The sequence below is a fragment of the Mirounga angustirostris genome, unplaced genomic scaffold, assembly GCF_029215605.1.
Source record: "Mirounga angustirostris isolate CCGP_5_RB_7025 unplaced genomic scaffold, mMirAng1.0.hap1 SCAF_4, whole genome shotgun sequence".
Classification (NCBI taxonomy): Eukaryota; Metazoa; Chordata; class Mammalia; order Carnivora; family Phocidae; genus Mirounga; species Mirounga angustirostris.
The window spans coordinates 169,943,820-169,967,443 of NW_026991712.1; the positions used below are offsets into that span (position 1 = coordinate 169,943,820).

At 42.9% G+C, this 23,624-nt stretch overlaps 1 protein-coding gene across 9 annotated transcripts in view; it reads right to left on the bottom strand.

Moving 5' to 3' along the window:
- Positions 1-21,791, bottom strand: part of WDTC1 (WD and tetratricopeptide repeats 1) — a 65,794-nt gene extending 44,003 nt beyond the window's left edge. For 5 of the 9 annotated variants that reach the window (XR_010411041.1, XM_064589697.1, XM_045898348.3 and 2 more), the window contains exons 1-3: positions 21,485-21,791; positions 2,830-2,977; positions 1,298-1,381 (exon numbers count right to left, since the gene is read on the bottom strand). Coding sequence is in view for 6 of the 9 variants with exons in the window: in XM_064589697.1 (XP_064445767.1) it covers positions 1,298-1,381; positions 2,830-2,877 (132 nt within the window). In the remaining 3 variants the exon portion in view is untranslated. Of the gene's footprint in view, positions 1-1,297; positions 1,382-2,829; positions 2,978-21,484 lie in introns of those variants that run through there. The other 4 variants (XM_045898346.3, XM_064589696.1, XM_064589700.1 and 1 more) reach the window with 4 other exon arrangements.
- Between the last annotated feature and the right edge of the window lie 1,833 nt (positions 21,792-23,624).

The following is a 23,624-nucleotide window of genomic DNA, read 5'->3' on the forward strand; positions in this document are numbered from 1 at the left end:
TTAATTATCTTTTCAAGATCATCAGTATTAATATAGTTATATTTTTAAATGGATAAAAATTTATAATTAAAAGAAAGCAGTTACAATCATCTGTAATCTCACTACCTCGAGATAACACTGTGAACATTCAATAAATTTCTTCCTAGTCTTTTTCTTCTTTTTAAAGATTTTTTTTTTTTTTTTAATTTGACAGAGAGAGAGACAGCGAGAGAGGGAACACAAGCAGAGGGAGTGGGAGAGGGAGAAGCAGGCTTCCCGCTGAGCAGGGAGCCTGATGCGGGGCTCGATCCCAGGACCCTGGGATCATGACCCGAGCCAAAGGCAGACGCTTAATGACTGAGCCACCCAGGCGCCCTCTTCCTAGTCTTTTTCTAAGATCAACATGATCACTTATGAACACTAACTTGAAGGAAGCAAAGAGAATTTTTTTTTTTTTTTTTAAGGATTTTATTCATTTATTTGAGAGGGAGAGAGAGGGAGTACAAACAGGGGGAGTGGCAGGCAGAGGGAGACAGAGAAGCAGACTCCCCGCCAAGCAGGGAGCTCTGATGCGGGGCTCGATCCCAGGACCCTGGGATCATGACCTGAGCTGAAGGCAGATGCTTAACTAACTGAGCCACCCAGGCACCCCAGCAAAGAGAATTCTAACTCAACCTACAGATAACACTAAGTTGGATAGGACAGCTAAAAGTTGGATTCAAAACATGATCTGGAGGGAGGAAAGGGACTGGAACTAACATTATAGAGTGTCTCGGTGTTGGACATGATGAAAAAGCTGAACTTCTGGACTGAAGGCCTGGCTTTCCATGGACTGGTCAGGACAACACTGGACAAAGTGCTTGACCTTTCTAAACCTTTTTTTTTTAAATACCCATTCCCTATATACCTCCCCACATTACTTTGAAGCTAAAATGAGAAAGAGAGAGAGAGAGACAAGAGTGTGTGTGTGTGTGTGTGTGTGTAAAAACACCATGTAAACTCTTTCTTTGCAAAGGTAAGAATAATTATTGTCCAAGCCAATAGTAAAAACAGTGGTATGCATTTCAACAATCTTTTTCCAAGCACAAAGCAAATAATATGACCAAGAAATAATTTCTGCATGACCATGCCAATCACTAACCTGGATTCACCTGCCTATATTTACCAGCCTAATAAAACTGCTGGAAAGGAGAGGTAACCATCAGGTATGACCTGCAGAGAAAAACTTGTTTACACCCTGAATAATGCAGAGGGTTCTCTATAGACAGAGAATGGAGAACTGGCCATCTGCATCTAGTGTGCAAACTGGATTTCTTACCTGTAGCTCTGCTTCCAGGCCCAGCCGCCTGATAAAGGGGTCAGTGACATGGTAGCGCCGCTCAAAGCTCAGGGCACCCCGCTCCTGGGGGACAGATACAAACTCACAGTTTCATTAATTTAATCCAGTATGATTTACTATGTGCCTATTACATACCCAGCACTGTGCTGGGCACCACAGGATCTACAAAAGGTCTGCACTATACTTGGGCAAGGATTAGAGAATAATAAAAGAGTATAAAATAAAGCACAAAGTTGTGCTTGTTGGGTTGCCAAAGAAGAAGAAGAAGAAGAAGGAGAAAAGAAAAAGAAAGAAAAAGAAAGAAAGAAAGAAAGAAAGAAAGAAAGAAAAGAAAAAATGAAAAAAATTGAAAACAACAAAATAGGGAGTTTCCATTGTTAGGTTGGAGAGGGTGGGCATCATCTTTAGGGCACATATTGTGGGGGATATTCATAGGGAAAAAAAATAACTTGCAAGGTCCCTCCAACTCTGATTCTGTGCCTCTAGGAAATGGTCCTTGCCCTTGAGGGCCATCCATTCTAATGAAATTACAAAAACCCCCACAAATGGACAAAGCCCCCAAAGGATTCAGGGATGCAGGGAAAAAATATATGAAACGTAGATTGATATGCACCAAGTACATGGCTCATGTAGAGGCATACACTCAATCCTTTTTGATGAGGATCACAGCTTATGCTGCATGCCACTTATTTTTTAAAGATTTTTAATTAAAAAAATGTTTTTAGCACTTAACCTTTTCAAAAAACTTGTGTTCTTTCAGATTTCATTATGATCCACCTAGAGGCAGACATTATTATCATTTAACAACAGAAAACACAGGGAAGTAAAATGACTCAAGTCTTATAAGTAATTAGGGCAGTGGTGAGATTAAGCTCCTGACCCCAGTTTGGGGTTCTTACTATAGAAGCACATAATGTCTTGGTGGAAACTCTTCCATTAAATCCCTGTGCTCCTTTACTGCAGGTTTCCCTGACAAAGCCTGGGCTACCTTGCTAAATGAATGTGACTGCCTGGTCATTCATTCATCTCACAGAATGTACAAACTGTACAGGTCAGGTGCAGGAGACCCTTAAAGAAAAGAAGAAAGAGTCTAAGCTGAACTGGGACTAAGACTCTTCCAGGTTCTGTTACGTGCACAACTTAGCAGCTGGAGCAACATGAAGATGCCACGTTTTCTCCTGCCACAGCAGCCCCCATAAACCTACATATGCACACACAGTTGTGTACGCACATGCACAGCACACTGATGGCTCCCTTCCCTCACCAGCTTTCATTAATTCCAGCAGCCCAGGTACAAAGCACTGGGACAGAGGAGTCTCCATGAATTCTATGTTCTTGGGCAAAAGAAGATGGGAGTTAAGAGACCTTGATTCTAGTCCTGGGTCTGCCACTAAGTAGCTGTGTGACTTCAGGCAAGTCACCGACTTCAGACCTCAGTTTCTTCAGGTGTAAAATGAATCTTTTAGGAAGAAAGGACCTCATGCTCTTGTTCAAAGGTCTAAGGTGCTTACCTTGATCTGCCTACAGATGAGGTCTCTAGTTATGTTGACTTTTGCCATCTTCTCTTAATGGATTCAACAGCAGGAAGCTATAGAAGGATCTTCAGGACCCTTGAGCATTCCAGCCAAGCCCAGGTCCACAAGACACACATTTAATTACCTGGGGGGAAAAAACCATCAAACCTTGAGGGATGGAATAAAGTGGATTCAGAGCCCTGGTTCTACCCCTAAAACAGTCCACCAGCCTACCTAGTGAACTGGCTATTGCCTATGATTTATGACATGGTGGGCTGGCCCTGCTGCATAGTGTTGAAGAACCTTTGGAAGATGAAAAGGGTAGGATGGGGGAGACAATGACTCAGAGGCACAGAAAGTATTGGAACAAACACTGAAGGAGTCATGTATGCTTCACCAGAAAATGGAGGGTTGGATAGGAGTATGAAGGAAGATGGGAGCATATCCTGAAAATAAGAACAAGGCATGTAGCAAGAAAGATGTCAAGTTTCACTTGCTCAGTATGCATCTGTGGCAATTATGCATTAATTATACTTTGAATCCTTGACCCTCATCTTGGCTCTCCCCAAAACCAAATCAGTATCACAGAAAGCACTCAACCCTCTAATAGAGTCACAAAATCAAAGGGTGGACAGGAAAGGGAAAGGTGATCATGTCTAAAATCCGATCTGATAAAGAAATCCCTCTTCGTTATCCTGGTAGGTAGGCTTTCAGTCTCACCTCTTGAAGCAAACTTTGTTATAAACTCTGATGGTTAGAAAAACCTACTAATTTCATTTATGATAACTTACCATAAGAAAATGCAAAATACAAGAAACACTAAAGTTCTATACCCAAGCATATTCATCACAGATTTTGTTTTTATTTTATTTTTTTATCTTAAGTAGGCTCCACACCCAACCTGGGGCTCAAGCTCAGGACCCTGAGATCAAGAGTTGCATGTTCTACTAACCAGGTACCCCCATCACAGATTTTGTAAAAACAAAAAAATTAAAAGGACCAAAATTTCCGATGACAGAGGGATGGTTAAACAATGTATAGCCATTTGATATTAAGCAGCATTAGAAATGTTACTTATAGGGGCTCCTGGGTGGCTCAGTCATTAAGCATCTACCTTCGGCTCAGATCATGAACCCGGGGTCCTGGGATCGAGCCCAGCATAGGGCTCCCTGCTCAGCGGGAGGCCTGCTTCTTCCTCTCCCACTCCCCCTGCTTGTGTTCCCTCTCACTGTCTGTCTCTGTCTAATAAATAAAAATTTAAAAAATCTTTAAAAAATGCTACTTATAAAGGAAAAATGCTTACATCACACCAAATGTTTATATGATAACATGATGCTTTTTCAATAAATACTATTATCAAAGCTATGTTTAAAAAAGGAAATATAAACGGGGTGCCTGGGTGGCTCAGTCAGTTAAGCGTCTGCCTTTGGCTCAGGTCATGATCCCAGGATCTAGCCTCGCATTGGGCTCCCTGCTAGGCGGGGAGCCTGCTTCTCCCTCTCCACCGCTTGTGTTGTCTCGAATTCTCTCTCTCTCACACAAATAATATAAATAAAAACAAAATCTTAAAAAATAAATTAAAAAGGGGGGTGCCTGGTTGGCTCAGTTGGTTGAGCATCTGCCTTCAGCTCAGGTCATGATCCCTGGGTCCTGGGATCAAGCCCTGCATCAGGCTCCTTGCTCAGCGGGGAACCTGCTTCTCCCTCTCCCTCTGCCCCCCACTCCCCACTCTTGCTCTCTATCTCAAATAAATATTTTAAAAAATAAAAAAGTAAAAAAGGAAATGTAATAATAGCCATCTTTGAATAGTAGTGTGACTGATTTTTTTCCTTCTGTTTGTGATACTTGCAATTCTTTTCTACAAAAGCACATTAATATTGCATTAAGAAAAAAAAGAAATGCTAGAGGAAAAAAAAACCACTAGGCTTTCAAAGAAAGTTCTGCCCCCTGTTATTTCCAACTTTTGGTCCTGATTCCACCACTGAAGCCACAAAGGAAGTTTAGTCTTTCTTCCCCATTATGGACCTTTGTGCTGTGACAATGGCTTCCAGGGCCCACCAAGCCTCTCTGCCAACCCTCCCAAGCCAGCAGGATTCCCAAGACTTCTGGATCTCCCGGCCCTGGTTTTCCATCAGCTGCCCTCCTACAGATTCCTAGCACACCCTCCTGAAATCATATTCGCTCCACCTGATCTGTAAGCAGACTCCTTTTCTTTTGGCATTTACTCACAAAAGAAACTCTATATAAACACTATGTTATTGCAAATTTTTTTCTTTAGCGTTAGGCACACAGTAGGACAATAAAAATCTTGCCACCTGATTAGGTGTTCCCATTCAGCCCAAGTTCTTTGGGGCTTATGCCTCCATGATCTATTTTGGGACCATAAGCTCTTAAAAGGGCAAGAGCCTTCCCCACAATGTGGAAGACATCCAGCATTGCATCTTAGCATTACCAGGGAGATATGAAAGTCACTGGCACTATTTAGGATCACAAAACCTGTGAACATGAAGAACACCTAGGGATGCCAACTGGGAACAACTATGGTTTCATGATAACTTTCCCAGGGGTCTCGGGCCACCAAATTAAAAATGTGAATTTGGACAAATTGGCATGAAGTAACACTGGCCTGCAATTATGTTTATGTCCCTGGTTTGTGATATGATGGTCAACCCCCCCCCCAAAAAAAACCCAACAGTAATTTCCCCCACAATCACCAAGAATATAGGGTGAGATTTATCATAACAGAAAGAACACCAAAGTCAGTGAGTGCATCTGGTAATAAGTAAGCTATGTGGCCTTAGTCAAGTCTTGGTCTCTCCACATAGGATCTCATTCCTGTGTCTCATAGGCACAGGAACAACTAGAACAAACACTGAGGAGGCCATATATGCCTCACCAGAAAAAGGCCCATATGCTTCATCCCCAACACCCTTTTTCTTGGAAGACTACTAAAAAGGTCAAATGAAATAATGTAGGTGCAACGTTTTTTCTTTACTTTTATTTTTAAAAGAATATAAATACTATGATCAACTAACCTTCGACAAAGCAGAAAAGAATATCCAATGGAAAAAAGACAGTCTTTTCAACAAATGGTGTTGGGAAAGTTGCCACATGCAGAAGAATGAAACTGGACCATTTCCTTACACCATACACAAAAATAGACTTAAAACAGATGAAAGACCTAAATGTGAGACAGGAATCCATCAAAATCCACAACCAGCAACCTGTGACCTCGGCCGCAGCTAGACATGTCTTCACAGGGCAAGGGAAACAAAGGCAAAAATGAACTACTGGGACTTAATCAAGATAAAAAGTTTTGCACAGCAAAGGAAACAGGCAACAAAACCAAAAGACAACCAACAGAATGGGAGAAGATATTTGCAAATAACTTATCAGAGAAAGGGCTAGTATCCAAAATCTATAAAGAACTTATCAAACTCAGGCGCCTGGGTGGCTCAGTTGATAAGCGTCTTAATTGGGATCTGGAATCAAAAAATCAGAGGCCACAGAGTGTCCATGCTGGCAGCAAGGTGTGGCTATCGTGGCCAGTAAAGCCCAGTCAGCTGGTGGTAGTGGTGTAAGCTGTATAAGCGGCAGCAGTGACCTCATGGTTTGGTTCTGTGAATGATTTTGGCTGAGAGTCCTGGCTGCTACCCAACTTCCCTTGTTCTAGCCCATTCTTCAAGCCTGGCTTTGTGGCTTTCCCTGATATTTTGTGAGTTTCCCTAATAACCTTTCAAAAATCAGCCAGAGTTGGTTTCTGTTGCTTACAGCTACAAATCCTGATACAGAGGAACCCTCTCAGATGACACTCAAGCTGAAATACGAATGACAAGAAGTCACAAAGAACTTGGGGAGGGAGCTTCTGAGTAGAGAGAACAACCACTGTTAAGGGTGCAGGGGAAGACTAGTTAGTTCAAAAGGTTGTATGGTGGATGTTATTACTATCATCATCTTACAGAAGTGGAAACAGAGTCATGGACATGAAACAATTTTTACAATGTCACACAGGTAATAAGTGAAGCTGGGGCAGGGACTCAAACCCAGAGCTGTATATACACTCTTAACCACTTTGTATGTGTGTAAATTACTAGGGTACATAATTTCCTAGAGTAATGATCAGTATGACAATCCACCATAAGAGTCAACTAAATTGTTACTACTCATTCATTAATTTTCTTAAAGCATTAACTGGGTTTGTACCAAGTCCCAGGCACTGTGCTAGACATGGAGGAATACTGACTGGGATGAAAGACATAGCATCTAAGAAAGCAGAGAATCAAAAATCAAAGGCAAGGGACTTTAGCTAAGATAGGTGTGTGCTTAAAAAACTAAAAGGAACAAAAGAAGGAAAAAGCAGAGAAAGTAGACCAAAACCAAAACCAAAACCAAAAACCCACCCTCACTACAAGTCAGGTAAATGGTAAAATGGAAAGTGGGATTTAAAACAGTATCAGAATGGAGGCAGAGGTTTAAAAATCAAAATGTCAAATTTAATATAACTACTGCTCAGTATTTTGGTAAACATTTCTGTTCCCATCCTGAGAAGAAATGATAGCACACCAGCAGATAGCTCATTCTAGAGCACAGCCCACCTTCACCCCCCTTTCAGGCAACATGGATTCAGTGCCTTCCACAAACTTTTTTAGGCAGGCAAGCATAACTGGAAAGCCTTCTAAGTAGAGATTATTTAACAGGTTCATATTAGGAGGGAAATACCCCCAAATCCATAAGGGGCATAATTTAGCTTCATACTTTGATTCCAAAGTCTCTCAAACACAAATAATCAAATCAATAAAGGAACAGTTATTTGAATATGACGAGATTTAATCACAGTCAAATTTTAAAAGCATTATTTTAAGGAGTGTTTTGGAATAGTCAATTCTATAGAACAAAGAGAACTCACAGATATAGAATGACATGATGGAGACATTTGGAATTGAAGAAAGGAAGTTATATATTTATGATTAAACACCAGAAAAGACTGTATCAAGGGGATTTCTATCTCTGGTGCAGTATGCAAATTATATGTTCAGTTCTGCTGAGATGCAAACGACTGAAATAAGTGAGTTCAAGAATCCATAAGGTAACATTTTCAATGCCTATTATGCCAACACCACACTAGACTTTGAAAATACAGCAAAGAACAAGCCAAACACAGACCCTTCTCTTCAAGAGCAAACAACATAGTTGTCATGAATTGAGTATCAATGGCACCAAGGCTATTGTGACCATAACACCGTAGATGGACTGAAAAAGGCTAATTTAACCAAATGACCAAAATTAACAGCGAGGACAGTAAATTCAGAAGGAATAGGAATAATAAACTAAATCTTATTTATACTCATTTATCATACATCTTAGAAGAAAGCACAAAAATGACAGTGGGGGAAACAAACTAAACATATGGCAGGAGAGCAGGAAAGGAGACATGGAAATCACCAGCAAAAAACCAGGACTGTAACAGACCACAAGCAACTTTTTTTTTTTTTTTAAGATTTTATTTATTTGACAGAGAGATAGGGAGAGCAGGAACACAAGCAGGAGGAGTGGGAGAGGGAGAAGCAGGCTTCCCGCCAAGCAGGGAGCCTGATGCGGGGCTCGATCCCAGTACCCTGGGATCATGACCTGAGCTGAAGGCAGACGCTTAACGACTGAGCCACCCAGGCACCCCCACAAGCAGCTTTTAATGTGTATTCTTCATTCTAAGGATAACACAGTGAACTGAATATACCCTTATGTTCGCCCTTAAAGCTCTAATGACACTGAGGGCTAATTTGCAGAACATGAAAGCTCAATAAAAAAATCTCTCTAGCTAAAGTACAAAGGTTTAAGGAATGGCATCTGCTGTCACTGAGGATACTGCAAGCCTACTCTAGTTGACACTCAATAAAAGGAGGGAGAAGGAAGCCAGTTTCTGGGAGTTGGGAATATGAAAAATACAAAAATGCCTAAGGCACAGGGGAAAACATATGACATAATGTTATAAAGAAAATATGAGCTGCCACGCATAGGATACTCCTCCCAAAATGTATTCTATACTCCTAGAGCCTAAAATGCTTAGCATGTCGCCACTTAACCCTATCCCTTCCACAAACTCCACAAACTTTTAACTCAGGCTACTGGGAAACTTTTCCATAGGCAGATCTCTGTATTACAAAGGAATTTAATAAGAAAATTCAATTAACAGCTCAATTTGGAGGAATTAATCTACTTCATAATGCAAAGGGTACCAGTAATATAATAGCCTGAGGTTAACAAGCCTTAGAACAAAGCACACCTGGCAAAGATTACTCACCTGGAACCAAAGATTGAATGGTACTAGCCAAATAAACACGAGGAACCACCCATTTCAGGTGTGCCATAGTCCTTATTTGGGTTCTGGGATTAATGTAGCAGAAAGGGAAGCAGACTTAAAATACTGAGGCACTTGGGCCTGAAGTCCAGCCCCCTCATTGTACCAATTAGTACCTACTTAGGCAAGTTACTCAACCTTTTGAGTTTCAATTTCCTCATGTGTAATATGGGGATGCTCATCTACTTCAATTGGCTGTTGTGAGGAATAAATGATAAAATATATATGAAGGTACAAAATAGTACCTGGATTACAGTGGATGCTTAACAGACGTTATTAGCCAAATCTGAATTCTAGTAAGACTTGAGAGCTCCTGATTATGCTCAGTGGCATGGTTACAACATTTCTCCCTTTCTTCCTTCCCTACCAGAGCAACAAAGCTGACACTGGGGATTCCATTGTAGGGTGGTGAGGCACAGAGAGTGGGATGACGTTCTCACTTCTGCTGGCTTAGAAATGCAAGATCAGGAGGAAAAAGGTGACTTTGTTAAAAACAAAGGAACTCCATACAACAGGGTGTATGAGAAGGGTTATACAGGATTATTCACAATAGCTAAAAGGTGGAACCCAAATGCCCATCAACTGATGAATGGACTAACAAAATGTGGTATATCTATACAATGGAATATTATCTGGCTGTAATAAGCAGTGATGTGCTGATATGTGTCACAACATGGATGAATCTTGGAAGACATTATGCTGAGTGAGAGAAGGCCACATGTCATATACAGGTTTCTCCTGCTATCCAAAAGTAAAGTGTTCCTATGAAACCTATCCTAAGCTGCAATGACATAAAGTGAAGCAATTACCATTAGTTTATATGGAAAAATTTTTGAGCTTTCCCAGACCCCAAAAATAACCTCTCTTAGGCTTTTCTGATACCATCTTGCTAACGGATGACCAAAATAAATGGAGATAAAGCACAGAGGCTCACAGACACAGCTCAAAGCTATGGTGGCTTGAGCTGAGTGTAGTTCCCAGGGGAGAAGCTGGGAGGTGCCACGCTCGCTGCTCAGGGTGTACGCTGCCTCTCTAATGGGCTCACTGCAAAACAAATGCTGACCATGATATCTGATTTTCACCCTTTTCATAAAAGCAAAAATCCTCTTCGGATTTCCCTTGGTAGCAAAAAAAGGTGCTGATGTAGGTCTTTCGTAAAAGTGAAATGGCATAATGTGAACTTTCAAGAATCAAGGGATGCCTATGATTCCACTTACATGCAATGCCCAGAATAGGCAAATCTATAGGAATAGAAAGATTTGTGTTCCTTGGTGCTGGACGGATGGGGTATAGAGTAGTGATAGCTAAAGGATATGTGTTTCCCTTTTTTTTTAATTGAAGTGAAACTCACATAACATAAAATTAACTATTTTAAAGTATACAATTCAGTGGTATTTAGTACACTCACAATGTTACGCAACCACCACCTCTAGGTAATTCCAAAACATTTCCATTGCACCAAAAGAAAACCTCATACTTATTAAGTAATCAGTCCCTCTTCCTTCCTCCCCCCTCTGCGCCCCTCCCCCCCCCACCCCCGGATATCTGGCAACCACCAATTAACTTTCTGCATCTATGAATTTACCTACTCTAGATTTTTCATATAAATAAAATCCTACAATATGTGGCCTTTTGTGACTGGCTTCTTTCACTTAGCATGATATTTTGAGGTCCACCCATGTAGCACGTATCAGTACTTCGTTCCTTTCTATGGCTGAATACCATTCCATTGCACTGCTATATCACATAGTGTTTATCCATTCAATGCCTGGCTGTTGTGAATAGTGCTGCTATGAACATTCGTATACAAGTATCTGTTCGACCACCTGTTTTCAATTCTTTTGTGTATATACCTTGGAGTGGAACTGCTGAGTCATATGGTAATTCTATGTTTAACTTTTTGAGGAATTGCCAAACTGTTTTCCATAGCGGCTGCACCATTTTACAATTTCAGCAGCAATGTACAATATTCCAATTTCTTCACATCCTTACTAATACTTGTTTTTTTAAAAAAATTTATTTATAGCTATCCTAGTGGGTATGAAGTGATATTTCATTGTGGTTTGATGTTTATTTTTGAGGTGATGAAGATGTCCTAAAATTGACTGGTGATTGTTGCACATGTCTGTGAGAGTATTAAAAACCACTGAATTGTACACTTTAAAAGGGTGAACTGTATGGTATGTGAATTATATCCCAATGAAGTTATTTTATTTTTTAAAAGGAACTACTGATACAGGTAACAATATGGATGAATCTCACAGATTCTGAGCAAAAGGAGCCAGACATAAAAAAGTACATACTTGGGGGCGCCTGGGTGGCTCAGTTGGTTGAGTGTCTGACTCGATTTTGGCTCAGGTTGTGATCTCAGGGTCGTGAGACTGAGCCTCATGTCGGGCTCTGTGCTCAGAGTGTGGAGTCAGCATGTCCCTCTCCCTCTGCTCCTCCCTGGCTCACGTTCTCTCTTTCTCTAATAAGTAAAATCTTTTTTTTTTTTTTAAGATTTTATTTATTTGACAGAGAGAGACACAGCGAGATCTTAAAAAAAAAGTACATACTGTATGATTCCATTTACATTGGACTCCTGAACAACACACGTTTGAACTGTGGGTCCACTTATACATGGATTCTTTTCAATAAATACAGTATAGTACTGTAAATGTATTTTCTCTTCCTTATGATTTTAATAAAATTTCCTTTTCTCTAGCTTACTTTATTATAAGAATACAGTTTATAATACTTAAAATATGTGTCAATTGTTATCAGTAAGGCTTCTGGTCAACAGTAGGCTATTAGTAGCTAAGTTTTTGGGGAGTCAAAAGTTATATGCGAATTTCTGACTGCATGGGGGGGCAGGGCTGGTGCCCCTAACCCCCACATTGTTCAAGAGTCAAATGTATATGAAGTTCTAGAACAGGCAAAAATGCAGTTAAAAAAAAAAAAGTGTTGCCTGGGTGGAGATTGACAAGTAAAGGACACCTGAGAACTTTCTAGAGTGACAGAAAGGTTATATAGTGACGGGAGTATGGTTACATGGGTATTGGGGATATGGGTTACATGAGTATATCCATTTGTCAAAACTGCACAATCAAGATTAATGAATTTTAGGGCACCTGGGTGGCTCAGTCATTAAGCGTCTGCCTTCGGCTCAGGTCATGATCCCAGGGTCCTGGGATTGAGTCCCACATCGGGCTCCCTGCTTGGCAGGAAGCCTGCTTCTCCCTCTCCCACTCCCCCTGCTTGTGTTCCTGCTCTCGCTCTCTCTCTCTGTGAAATAAATAAATAAAATATTTTAAAAAAAGATTAATGAATTTTAATATTTGTAAATTTTACTTAAAAAATAGAATGGAGGTGGAAAGCACAGGAGGTATAGATAAAATAAGAATGGCAGAATGTTGAGTTATTGAAATAGGATGACAGATATATGGGGGTTCAATATTCTGTTTACTTCGTATGTATTTGGAATTCTCTCTAATAAACTCCATTAAAAAAAAAAGATTATTTATTTTAGAGAGAGAGTGAACGAACAGGAGGGGCAGAGGAAGAGAGAATCTCAAGCAGACTCTGCGCTGAGTGTGGAGCCTGATGCAGGGCTTGATCTCATGACCCTGAGGTCATGACTTGAGCCAAAACCAAGACTCAGATGCTTAACCAACTGTGCCACTTAGGTGCCCCTCTAATAAAGTTCTTTTAAAAATTCGGGGCGCCTGGGTGGCTCAGTTGTTAAGCATCTGCCTTCAGCTTGGGTCATGGTCCTGGGGTCCTGGGATCGAGCCCCGCATTGGGCTCCCTGCTCAGCGGGAAGCCTGCTTCTCCCTCTGCCTCTCCCTCTGCTTGTGTTCCCTTCCTCGCTGTGTCTCTCTCTGTCAAATAGATAAATAAAATTTTAAAAAATTAAAAATAAAAATAAAAATCTTTCTTTCCTATTACAGTCATTCAAAACATGGAAGATTGATTAATGAAATAGAAAACCATTAATCATATATAGTTAAAAAAATCAGGTTTAAAACATATCTATGGCCATCTTAGCCTTGGGGGGAAAAAAAAAGACAAACCAAAAAGTGTACATATCTACAATGTTATAACAAGAAGGATATGAATCGGGGGTTGCTTGGCTGGCTCAGTTAAGCCGCTGCCTTCCGCTCAGGTCATGATCCCAGGGTCCTGGGATCGAGTCCCACATCGGACTCTGCTCAGCAGGGAGCCTGCTTCTCCCTCTGTCTGCCATTCCCCCTGCTGGTGCTCTCTCTGACAAATAAATATAATCTTTAAACAAAGAAAGGGGACGCCTGGGTGGCTCAGTTGGTTAAGCGTCTGCCTCTGCTCAGGTCCTGATCCCAGGGTCCTGGGATCGAGTCCCGCATCAGGCTCCTTGCTCAGCGGGGAGCCTGCTTCTCCCTCTGCCTCTGCCTCTGCCTCCTACCCCAGCTTGTGTGCTCGCTCTCTCAAATAAATAAAATCTTTAAAAAAATATAAAATAAACAACGAAAGAAAGGCTATGCATCAGGGCGCCTGGGTGGCTCAGTCAGTTAAGCTTCTGACTTCCGCTCAGGTCATGATCCCAGGGTCCTGGGATTGAGCCCCACCTGCATGCAGGGAGCCTGCTTCTCCCTCTCCCTCTGCCCCTCCCCCTGCTTGTACTTTCTCTCTCAAATAAAATCTTAAAAAAAAAAAAAAAAGGATATGCATCAAAAATGTGTCAGTGGTCTTCTCTCTGGTAAGATAACAGGTGATACAAAAAATTTTTTTCTGTTCCTCTGTACTTTCCAAGTATTCTATTGTGAACATTTATTGTTTTTATAATAATATAGATATAGCCATTAGGAACCTGCTTCAAACTGAAAGAAACCTGAGTCTGAATCTGGCTCTACTATACACTAGGTTGTATGATCTTGGGTAAAATTATTTACCTTTAAGTTCCTAGGTTTTTTATTTTTTGTTTTTTACCTGCCATGTAGGTATATGTAATAATTTCTACCCCATAGGGTTATTGGGAACATTAATGAGACAATGCATTATAAAAACACTTAGCCAATACCTGGCATGTGGTAAGTGCTCAAGAAATACTGGCTATTTTTTATCAAGATAGTAATAGCACCTACCTCAGAATTGTTGTAAGGATTATATGGGATAACTGGCACACTGTAAATACTTAATCAATGTGACTGACAATATTATTTGCAATAAGAAAAAACTGCTCTCAGCGGGATGCCTGGGTGGCTCAGTCAATTAAGTGTCTCACTCGACTTTGGCTCAGGTCATGATCTCAGGGTCGTGAGATCAAGCCCCACGTGGGGTTCCATGCTGAGCATGGAGCCTGCTTAAGATTCTCTCTACCTCTTCCTCTGTCCCTCCCTGCCCCTCTCTCCCTCTTGAAAGAAAGAAAGAAAGAAAGAAAGAAAGAAAGAAAGAAAGAAAGAAAGAAAGAAAGAAAAAGAAAGAAAGGTCTCTTCTCAAAAGGTTAAACATAGAGTTGCCATACGAAATTTCACTCCTAGGTATAACCCAAGAAAAATGAAAAACATAAATCTACATAAAAACTCATAAATGAATGTTCATAGCCCCAAGTAGAAACAACCCAAATGTCCACCAATGGATAAATGTCCATAAATAGGTAAGTAAAATGTGATATATCCATAAAATGGAATATTAACCAGCTATAAAAAGGAATGAAGCACTGATTCATGCTACAACAGGGATGAAACTTGCAAACACTGTTATTTGAAAGAAGTCACAAAAGGCCACATATTATATGAATCCATTTATATGAAACGTCAAGAACAGCAAAAGCTACAGAGACAGAAAGTAGACTAATGGTTGCTTGGAATTGAGGAAGAAGATGGGAGTGATTGGGGTGGTGGTGATAGCTAACGGGTATGGGTTTCTTTGGGGCATGATGAAAATATTCTGGAATTAGATAGTGGTGATGGTTGCACAACTTTCTAGATATATTAAAAAAGGCAGAATTGTATGCATTAAAAGGGTAAACATTATGGCATATGAGTTATATCTCAATTTTATTTTATTTATTTATTTTTTAAAGATTTTATTTATTTGACACAGAGAGAGACAGTGAGAGCAGGAACACAAGCAGGGGGAGCGGGAGAGGGAGAAGCAGGCTTCCCGCCAAGCAGGGAGCCCGATGTGGGACTCGATCCCAGGACCCTGGGATCATGACCTGAGCTGAAGGCAGACACTTAACGACTGAGCCACCCAGGCGCCCTATATCTCAATTTTAAAGAATAAAAGTCCCCAAACCCTTTTCTTCTTTCCTCTGCCTCAAAATCAGAACTTATGAAAATTTAGTTCTCACCCTTTCCTCCGTCTGTCTCCTCCCTTGAACTGTAATTATTTTTGTGGCTTCTCTTTTCTTTAAAAGACTAAAAGCATTCTGAGGGCCAGCTCTTCATCTGATTCATCTACTGACCCTCCTAGGTCTCCAATACGGGCTTAGCAGGTGCCAAGAAGTATGTGCTGAATGAATGACAGCATGACTATCTTGCATACATACAGTGCTTTATACCTATCAGAGTGCTTTCATTCACACCTTTAACTCGAACTTTACAACAATCCTGTGAGGAAGCTAGAAATTATCATCCCTTTTAACAAGGGAGAACTGAAGCACAGTGCTATGTGGTACTGAGGAATAAGGACTGGTCCAGGATCTAGGGTCTTGTGCTCCAGGTGAGCCTCTGCCTCTAACTAGCTGAAAGACCCTATATGAGGCATTTCACTCTATTTCCCCAGCTGTAAAATGAGAGGTAGACTTTGAGATGAGTTACAAAACCTCTTCCAATGCTGCTATCCCATGATTCTAAGGACACACTGCTAGGAGAAGTAGAGTGGAGATGGAACCCCAATCATCTGTATTCTTTTTCCTCTGAACATTATGCCTCTCCCCAGCAGGAGTGACCACTGGCCCTTTCAACATTCTGAATTACGCAAAAGATGTATGCAAGTTTCCTTTCACTCCCTTTGCAGTAGTTTACCTACTAGAGCAATCCTATAGAAGAGAAAACTTCCAAAGCATAAAGGTCATTGGAAGTAGCATAGTAAAATAGAGTTGGGCGCTGGAGTCCGACAGACCTAAGGTTCAAATCCCAGTTCTGCCACCTATTTTCTGTGTGACTGCATTTCTAAACCTCAGCTTCCTAATCTGCAAAACAAGGACAATAATGCCTACTTTCACAGAGTGAAGAGCCACACATGTAAAATGCCTGATACCAAGCCTGGTAAAAATATTTGGTGAACATTCAAAGCATTTCCTAAGTGTTACCTGACAGATTCCTTATAAACCTATGAGGCAGGTACTATTATTATCCTCACTTTACAGATGAAGGATCTGAGGTGCAGAGAAGTTAATTTGCTCAAGTTTCAGTTATTAAATGGAGAGTCAAACTAGATAGTTTAATTCTAAGACCCAGGTCACTAGCCACTAAAAAACTGTTACTATCTTTAATCAGATCATGTGCAAGCAGTCTTACCTAAAAGAAGCTCTTAGCATTCCTTAAAATTAAGCTAAGGAATCAAAATCACCTTGACTCTGCCAGTCTCAAACATAAATTTCCTGAGTGTATTTTGGGGTCATGGACTAAGTAGGCACAAGGACAGCATCTGGGAAAGGTTTGGTTGGTAGGATAGGCCCATCAACAAAACATCTTTGGAGAAGTTCTTTGCCATCTTCGAGGCTCCTGGCTCAAATGATTCCATAGGGGGTTGACTAAAGCTTTCTCTGTGGAAGTCTATCCTAAGAAATGCTTCACTTTGTGGGAAAACCTGGATGAAAACTCACCTCGATGGCTTCTCTACATGAATGGGTTCTGTATTGCCATTCATGCTTTGTGAAAAATTTTTCTTGATGTTTTCAGAACGCTGCTTTTCAGTGATTACAGCTAATTTATCTGCTTTCTCCTAGGGCCACAATTACCTAAAGGTAGTGAAAGGGAACAGAAAGAGGAAAGGGAGCATACTTTGATAATGCTGTCCTCTCTCACTGTATTTCTGAGCATCTGCAGTCTTGGATTTTGCCTTTAACTTGCAGCTTTCCAAATTCTGCCACAATTCAAAGTATGTCTCATAGGGAAGCCTTTGAAGTTTCACCCTCCCCTCCAACTTTCCTCCTAGCAGAGAGGTTAAGGAAAACTAAGTCAATCAGTGTGGAAATGCTTCCCTTCCAATTCAATTGCAGCTGTGTTACATCCAGATGTCTGACTCAAGAAGGAACCAGGTAAGCTACCGGCACCCAAATGCTCAGGTCTCAACTGATGAAACTCCAAGACCAGAAATGCCTGACTCTCATTCTAAGAAAGGCTCTCTAAAGGTACATGGAGAAGCAGTTTTGTGCTTTCTGAAAATAGAATCTGGGGGTTATGAACAAGGATAAAATTTTGCCACCGTCCCAAGAGCCCCTGAATAGCTACCTGGGTAACGTCTGATCCTGCTCTGCCCAACTCTCCAAGAAAATGGGGTTAATACCTCCCCAGATGGCTACAGGGAGGATTAAGGGTTATTATTCTTGGCATCCAGCTCTATCACAGCTCTAGCAATTGTGACCTTGTTCATTCTAAAATAAGACATTAAATATAAAAATGCAAACAATGATCCCTGAATCTGACTCTATAATAGGGTGAGGACTTTTTTTCCACAAGGCCTCTGACACTGCCTCCTATACTCCAACCTACTGGCTGAACCCTCCTCTTATTCAGGCCTCAAGTTTGTAAGGTATTAGTCACTAATGCCACAAAGCCCTTCAAGGAGTTGGCAGCTATTACAAATAGTACAAAGAATGAACCCCAGAATTATCAGGGTGTGTCAGGCCTGAATTCACCCTAAAGAAACAAAGCGGTACCCCTTTACCCCAAACCTGGGCTCTCAAGGGCAACCAGTGAGGTCTAGTGAGAACTGTATATTACATCATGTAGTACTCATAAACCCACTGTAAGGAAGGTACTATCAAAAATGTCATTTCACACATGAGGAAATATAGTTTAGAGAGGACACACAATTTACCCTACGTTACACAGCTAAGAAGGTACAGACAAAGGTTCAAATATCAGTCCTACTACTAGCTGTGTAAACTACAGGTTAGTTTTTTTTTTTTTTTAACTTTCTGGAGCCTCAGTTTCCTCATTTGTAAAGTGGGGATAATGAGGGATGCCTGGGTGGCTCAGCCGGCTAAGTGTCTGCCTTTGGCTCAGGTCATGATCCCAGGGTCCTGGAATCAAGTCCCACATTGGGCTCCTTGCTCAGTGGGGAGCCTGCTTCTCCCTCTGCCTACTGCCCCCCCTGCTTGTGCTCTCTCTCTGACAAATAAATAAGTACATACATAAAGTGCGGATAATGATAATTCCTACCTCATAGGGGAATCTAAGGATTAAATGAAATATTGTAGGAAAAGTGTCTAACAAGTGCCTGGCACACAGTAAATATGCAATATGGGTTAGTTTTTCACGACAGGAGTTTGACATCATTTCCATATAATAATAGGGCTTAAAATACTGAAAGACTACTTAGTCCAATTACCTACATTAAGTATGAACTCCTCTACCAAATCCTTGATAAGAAGTGGCAAAGCCTCTGCTTGAATACACTCATTCCCTCACAAGGTGGCCCATTTTGCTTTTAGAAAGCCAAATTCTCAAAACAAAAAAAAAAGAAAGAAAGAAAGCCAAATTCTCTCCTACCAAGCCAACGTCTCCCGTCTTGAAATTTCCATCCCTTGATCCTAGTGCTGCTTTCCAGAATCACAGAGAGAAAGTCCAGTTCCCTTTCTACATGACAGTTCTTCAAGTACTTGAAGGCAGGTATCGTGTTCCCCCAGGCTCTTAGCTTTGGTCCTTTCAACTCTTCATGTATCACAGCCCCAAAGGAGACAGGCCCTAGTTGGAATTCTAAACCTTTCCCATATTTGCAGTGTGACCTTAAGCAAGTTATTTAACCTCTCTGTGCTCATATCTTCATATGTATAATAGGGAAAATGATTTTTGCCTCACAGAGCAGTTATGAGTGCTAAATTAGATAAAGTAAAATACTAGCTAGTACACAGCCCAATAGATACCAGGCCCTCAATAAATGTCAGTCACTTTTTAGAATGTATTCTAATTAGTAAATATCTCTCAAAGTTAGCCAAAGTTAGTTTCTGATGGAACTTGCCAAGGGTTGTGCTTTTGAAGCCAAGGAGTTATGTGAGTCTCTCTGCAATGGCAGCCCAAAGATGAAGTGGAATCCAGAAAGGTAAGGATGAAAGAAGAAAGGAATCAGGATCATTCAATCAGTGACCCAAAAGAAAGGGAAGTATCACCATATTACACGTTGTTTATGATCCCTTCTTTGAGACCCACGACTGCACATGTGGGCCACATTCCTTAATTCAAAAAGGAGAGAAGAAAATATTTAGAAAATAATTTAAAAATTATTGAAGTCATAGTTCTGGGTCTTTGCAGCAGTTGGCCCCTCAAAGTCCAAAGATATTTAGCAGAGGGCTTTAAGATTTTCAGTTGTATCCTTCCAGGTCCTGAAGTCTAGGTATGTGAAAAAAACCCTAATATGATGTCCCATGAGTCACTGCTGAGTTCCTTCCAGCTAGAAAATTTGTCAGCTGCATGACAACTCTAAAATCCCCAAGTGGCAAATCGCCAATGTTAATACCATCACCATAATCATTACACGTATTCTCTTTCAGTAACTGCAAGGGAAGGAGTCTCAGGCAGAAATATGAATTGTTGTTCTATTATTCTTCAGAGTTGACCCAAAGCACTGCTTCTACAAATTGACAGGTGGCTTGAACATAAGTGCCCCCAAATAGGTCAAAATACCCCAGTATTAAAGCAGCAGGAACACAAACTATGGCAGAAAAGGTTTTTCCATCTGCCAATGAAACACAACAACCTGCAATGAAGATCCATTGTTAAGTCTCAAGAGTCAGCCCAAACGAGCCTTTCTAGTTACTCCCTGGTCTGTGCTAGAGGATCCAGTTATTATACTCAGCAGACAAGTTTCAATTCCATCCAGAAATAGCCTTAAGTGGTTCCTTCATTTAGTGAAGACACTAGCCACTCAGGAGGGACTGTAAGGTACAGAAAAGCTTCGTTCAGACCACTGGGCATACCTGTGCCCTAGGCAGAGATTTCATAGTGTCTTTGAGTCTGGTGGTGTCTGAATAGTTTCTTCTCAAAACTGTTTAAGACTTTGTTAAAAGGGAACGCTTAACTGCCACTTTACCCTGATCATCTACCCCATCCTTGGGAAGAATGGGGAAGTAATAGACACCCTATCAGGTTTCTAAACTCAAACTTAAGAGGAAAACTTTAAAGTTGCTCTACCACTACCTCAGAAGTTTTTTTTTAAAGTCACAGAAGAAAAGGACTTTGAGGAAAATAGTCAAATTAGGCAGTTAGACTTTAGTCATTAAGTCCTGCTACCTCTTTTCTAGAGACCCTGGTGGTACACCTACAGAGGAGAGTCAGAGGTCACTAAGCAAATTCAATCTGGCTGGCAAGGGGGCGTCCCACTGCAGCTTTCTGCAGCTTTCAGTGACAAGAATTGGATCCTGCTGGTCACAGTCTCTCTTCTATTCGACACTTCCTATTTCCCGTTGAAGTGGGTCCTGAACAGCCCGTTCCCAAGTAAAGGCCCTCTGTAAGGGCGTTACAGTCGCATGATGGAAACACCTTAGCAGAGTTGAGCTTGGTGCCAGGATGGGCCACTGAAGGCATCTGCGGCTGCAAGAAGCCTGGCCACGGAGGGACGGACACACACACACGCACACACACAAACACACACACACTCTCTCTCTCTCTCACAGAGAAAGAGAGCGGGAGAGCGAGCGAGAGAGAGAGCGCGAGAGCGAGCGCGAGCGAGACAGAGCGAGAGCAGGAGAGCAGGAAACTAAGAGAGCAGGTCAGGTCAACGTAGCCCTCCCGGCATTTCCACCTGCCCCCTTCTTCCTGACACCGGCGCCAGATCAGATGTCAAACAAAAACTCCGCAAAAAAGTCCCGTGATGGGACGACTTCCACCTCTCCCTCGGCAAAGCCTCCCTGGACTCCCAGAGCCTCCCCCACCACCCAGGTCCCGGCCAGCCCTCCATCCCCACCCCGCCCCCGGCCCACTCTGCCCCTCGCCCCAGCGAGGCCTGTCCCCTCTCGGGACACCTCGGAGCCCCGAGGCTGGCGGCCTCAGGCCCCCCGGGCCGGCAGGGCTGCGGCTGGCCCAGAGCGGGCGGCCCGTGTGCGGGGACTGCGGGAACCGGTTCTCGCTTCGGCGCCCGGCGAGGGCAGGGGGCGGTGGCTACCAGTACCTGTCAGGCCTCTTCCCAGGACCAGCGGCGGCGCAACTTCAGGAGCCCATGTCCGTCCAGGGGGCCCGGCCCCTCTCCCGGGAGGGGGGGGGCGCGGATCCCGGGGAGGGGGCTGGGGGGCCCGGGCAGCTCTAGCCCCTTCCCATGCTCCCCGCCCGGCGCCTGGCCGGGGCCGGACAGCGCCTCCGCCCGCCCCTGCGCACCGCCTCACACCCGCGCTCACACACACTCACACTCCCTCGCGCGCTCTCACACACGCACTCCCCTCCCTCCTCCTCCTCTGTTTATCTCCTCCAGCTGTCTGGGGACCCAGGAGAAGCCCAGCACCGCGCCTGCGCCACGCAGTCTCCGCCCCCGCCCCGCGCCTCACAGCCGGCGGCTACGCTACGGAGAGAGCGTCCGGCGGTTTCCAGAATGGCTAGCCGGGCCCCTCCCCCGCCCCGCGCGCCCGGTCAACGTCTGCTGCCGGCGGTGCCTACTAACCTGCTAGTGGGGGAGCCCCCGCACCGCCGCAACCAATCCGCTCCTGCGCTCGTCGGACCTGCAGCCAGTGGGCAGGCGGGAAAGCCGGGCTAAGCCCCGGGGCATCCTGGGAATCGTAGTTTTTCCCCGTGGAAGAGCTCCTGCCCAGCGGGCTCACCCCGCCCAGTTGCCATTAGTTACCCTGACGCACCTCCCACCCCACATCCAAGGAAAATGCTCCCTCACGTTGCTTCTGGGGCACCCCTAACACTCACCCGTTGCCCCTCAGAGCCCGACACAAGTCTCCTAAGAGCCTCACCAAGACTTCCTCAGATCCCCTGAATTGGGAGACTTAGGCTGGGGCCCCAATGCCCCCCTCCCATCCCCTAGGGCCGAGCTTCGTCTTACTCTTTCCTGCCCTGGGGTTGTTGCTGAGTGGCACATTCCTCACTCTTGCTCCTGGGCCTGAAGAGGATAAAAGGTAATCAGTCCTACAACCGAGTGGCTTGGAGGGGAGCCAATCACACACTATGGAAACCCTCAGGCTGACCGAAAGAGAGAGAGAGACGAGGTCCTTCTAAGATTAACTGGTGGAGACTAACACCACTGATCCCCCCCTTCTAAGGAAGCTGCAGTTCCAGCCTAGTGGAGTGCCAAGTCTGACTGAGGAGACACCGTCCTCTCTAAGGAAGTTCCCAAGGTGACAAGGGAGGCATCATGCCTAACTTGGGAAGGCAGAGACCAGGCCCCACCCATGAGGCGCCTCAGGTCAGAAAAAGAAATTGTCATCATCTTTTGAGAATGGAAACTTGTCACTCACCCATAGGGTGGGTGTCATTTGTCAGATAATAATAATTCGCTTTTATTTAGTATTTACTATGTCACCACTGTATTGAGTACAATTTCTTAGATACTCTTACTGTGTTTCACGGAAAAGAAAGCTGAGGCACAAAGAGATTAAAACCAACTTGCCCCGGGTCACATAGCTGACAAGGAACCAAACTGGGATTCAAACCTAGATCTGCATTACTACAGAGTCTGAGCTTTTGGACACTGCCTGTCCCTCCCGTGAGAACCAGGCGGTGCCTACATACATGTCTAGCATCCATAGTGTTTGTTCCATGTTTGTCACTCCATGAGTTGCTTTTTTCCTGCTTCTGCTCACATCAAGTGTATAAATTAGTCTGTGAGCTCCCAAAGGGTGATTTCATCCCATTTGGAGGAGTTAGAACCTACTTGTGAATTCAGCTTTGTGAAATGCTTTTCTCCTATAAATGTGGGTCATTCTTCCTGATCTCTCCCCCACAGATGTTCACTGAATATAAAATATCATAAACATTGGGACTAGAAGAAAGCTGAGATTATCTATCCATAGCTTTCCAAGCTCAGGCTGAAACCCTGGCTAGGGTCACTGGTTCAATTAAATTGAAAAATAACTAACATGGGGCACCTGCATGGTTCAGTCTGTTAAGCATCTGCCCAGCGTCAAGCTCCCGGCTGTGCAGGGAGCCTGCTTCTCCCTCTCCAGCTCCACCACCCCCAGCCCCGCTTGTGTTCCCTCTCTCGCTGTCTCTGTCAAATAAATAAGTAAAATCTTAAAAAAAAAAAGAAAAGAAAAAAGAAAAATAACATATATGGTGCGTTTACCATGAGAGGTAAGTTCTTATCAGTGAATTAA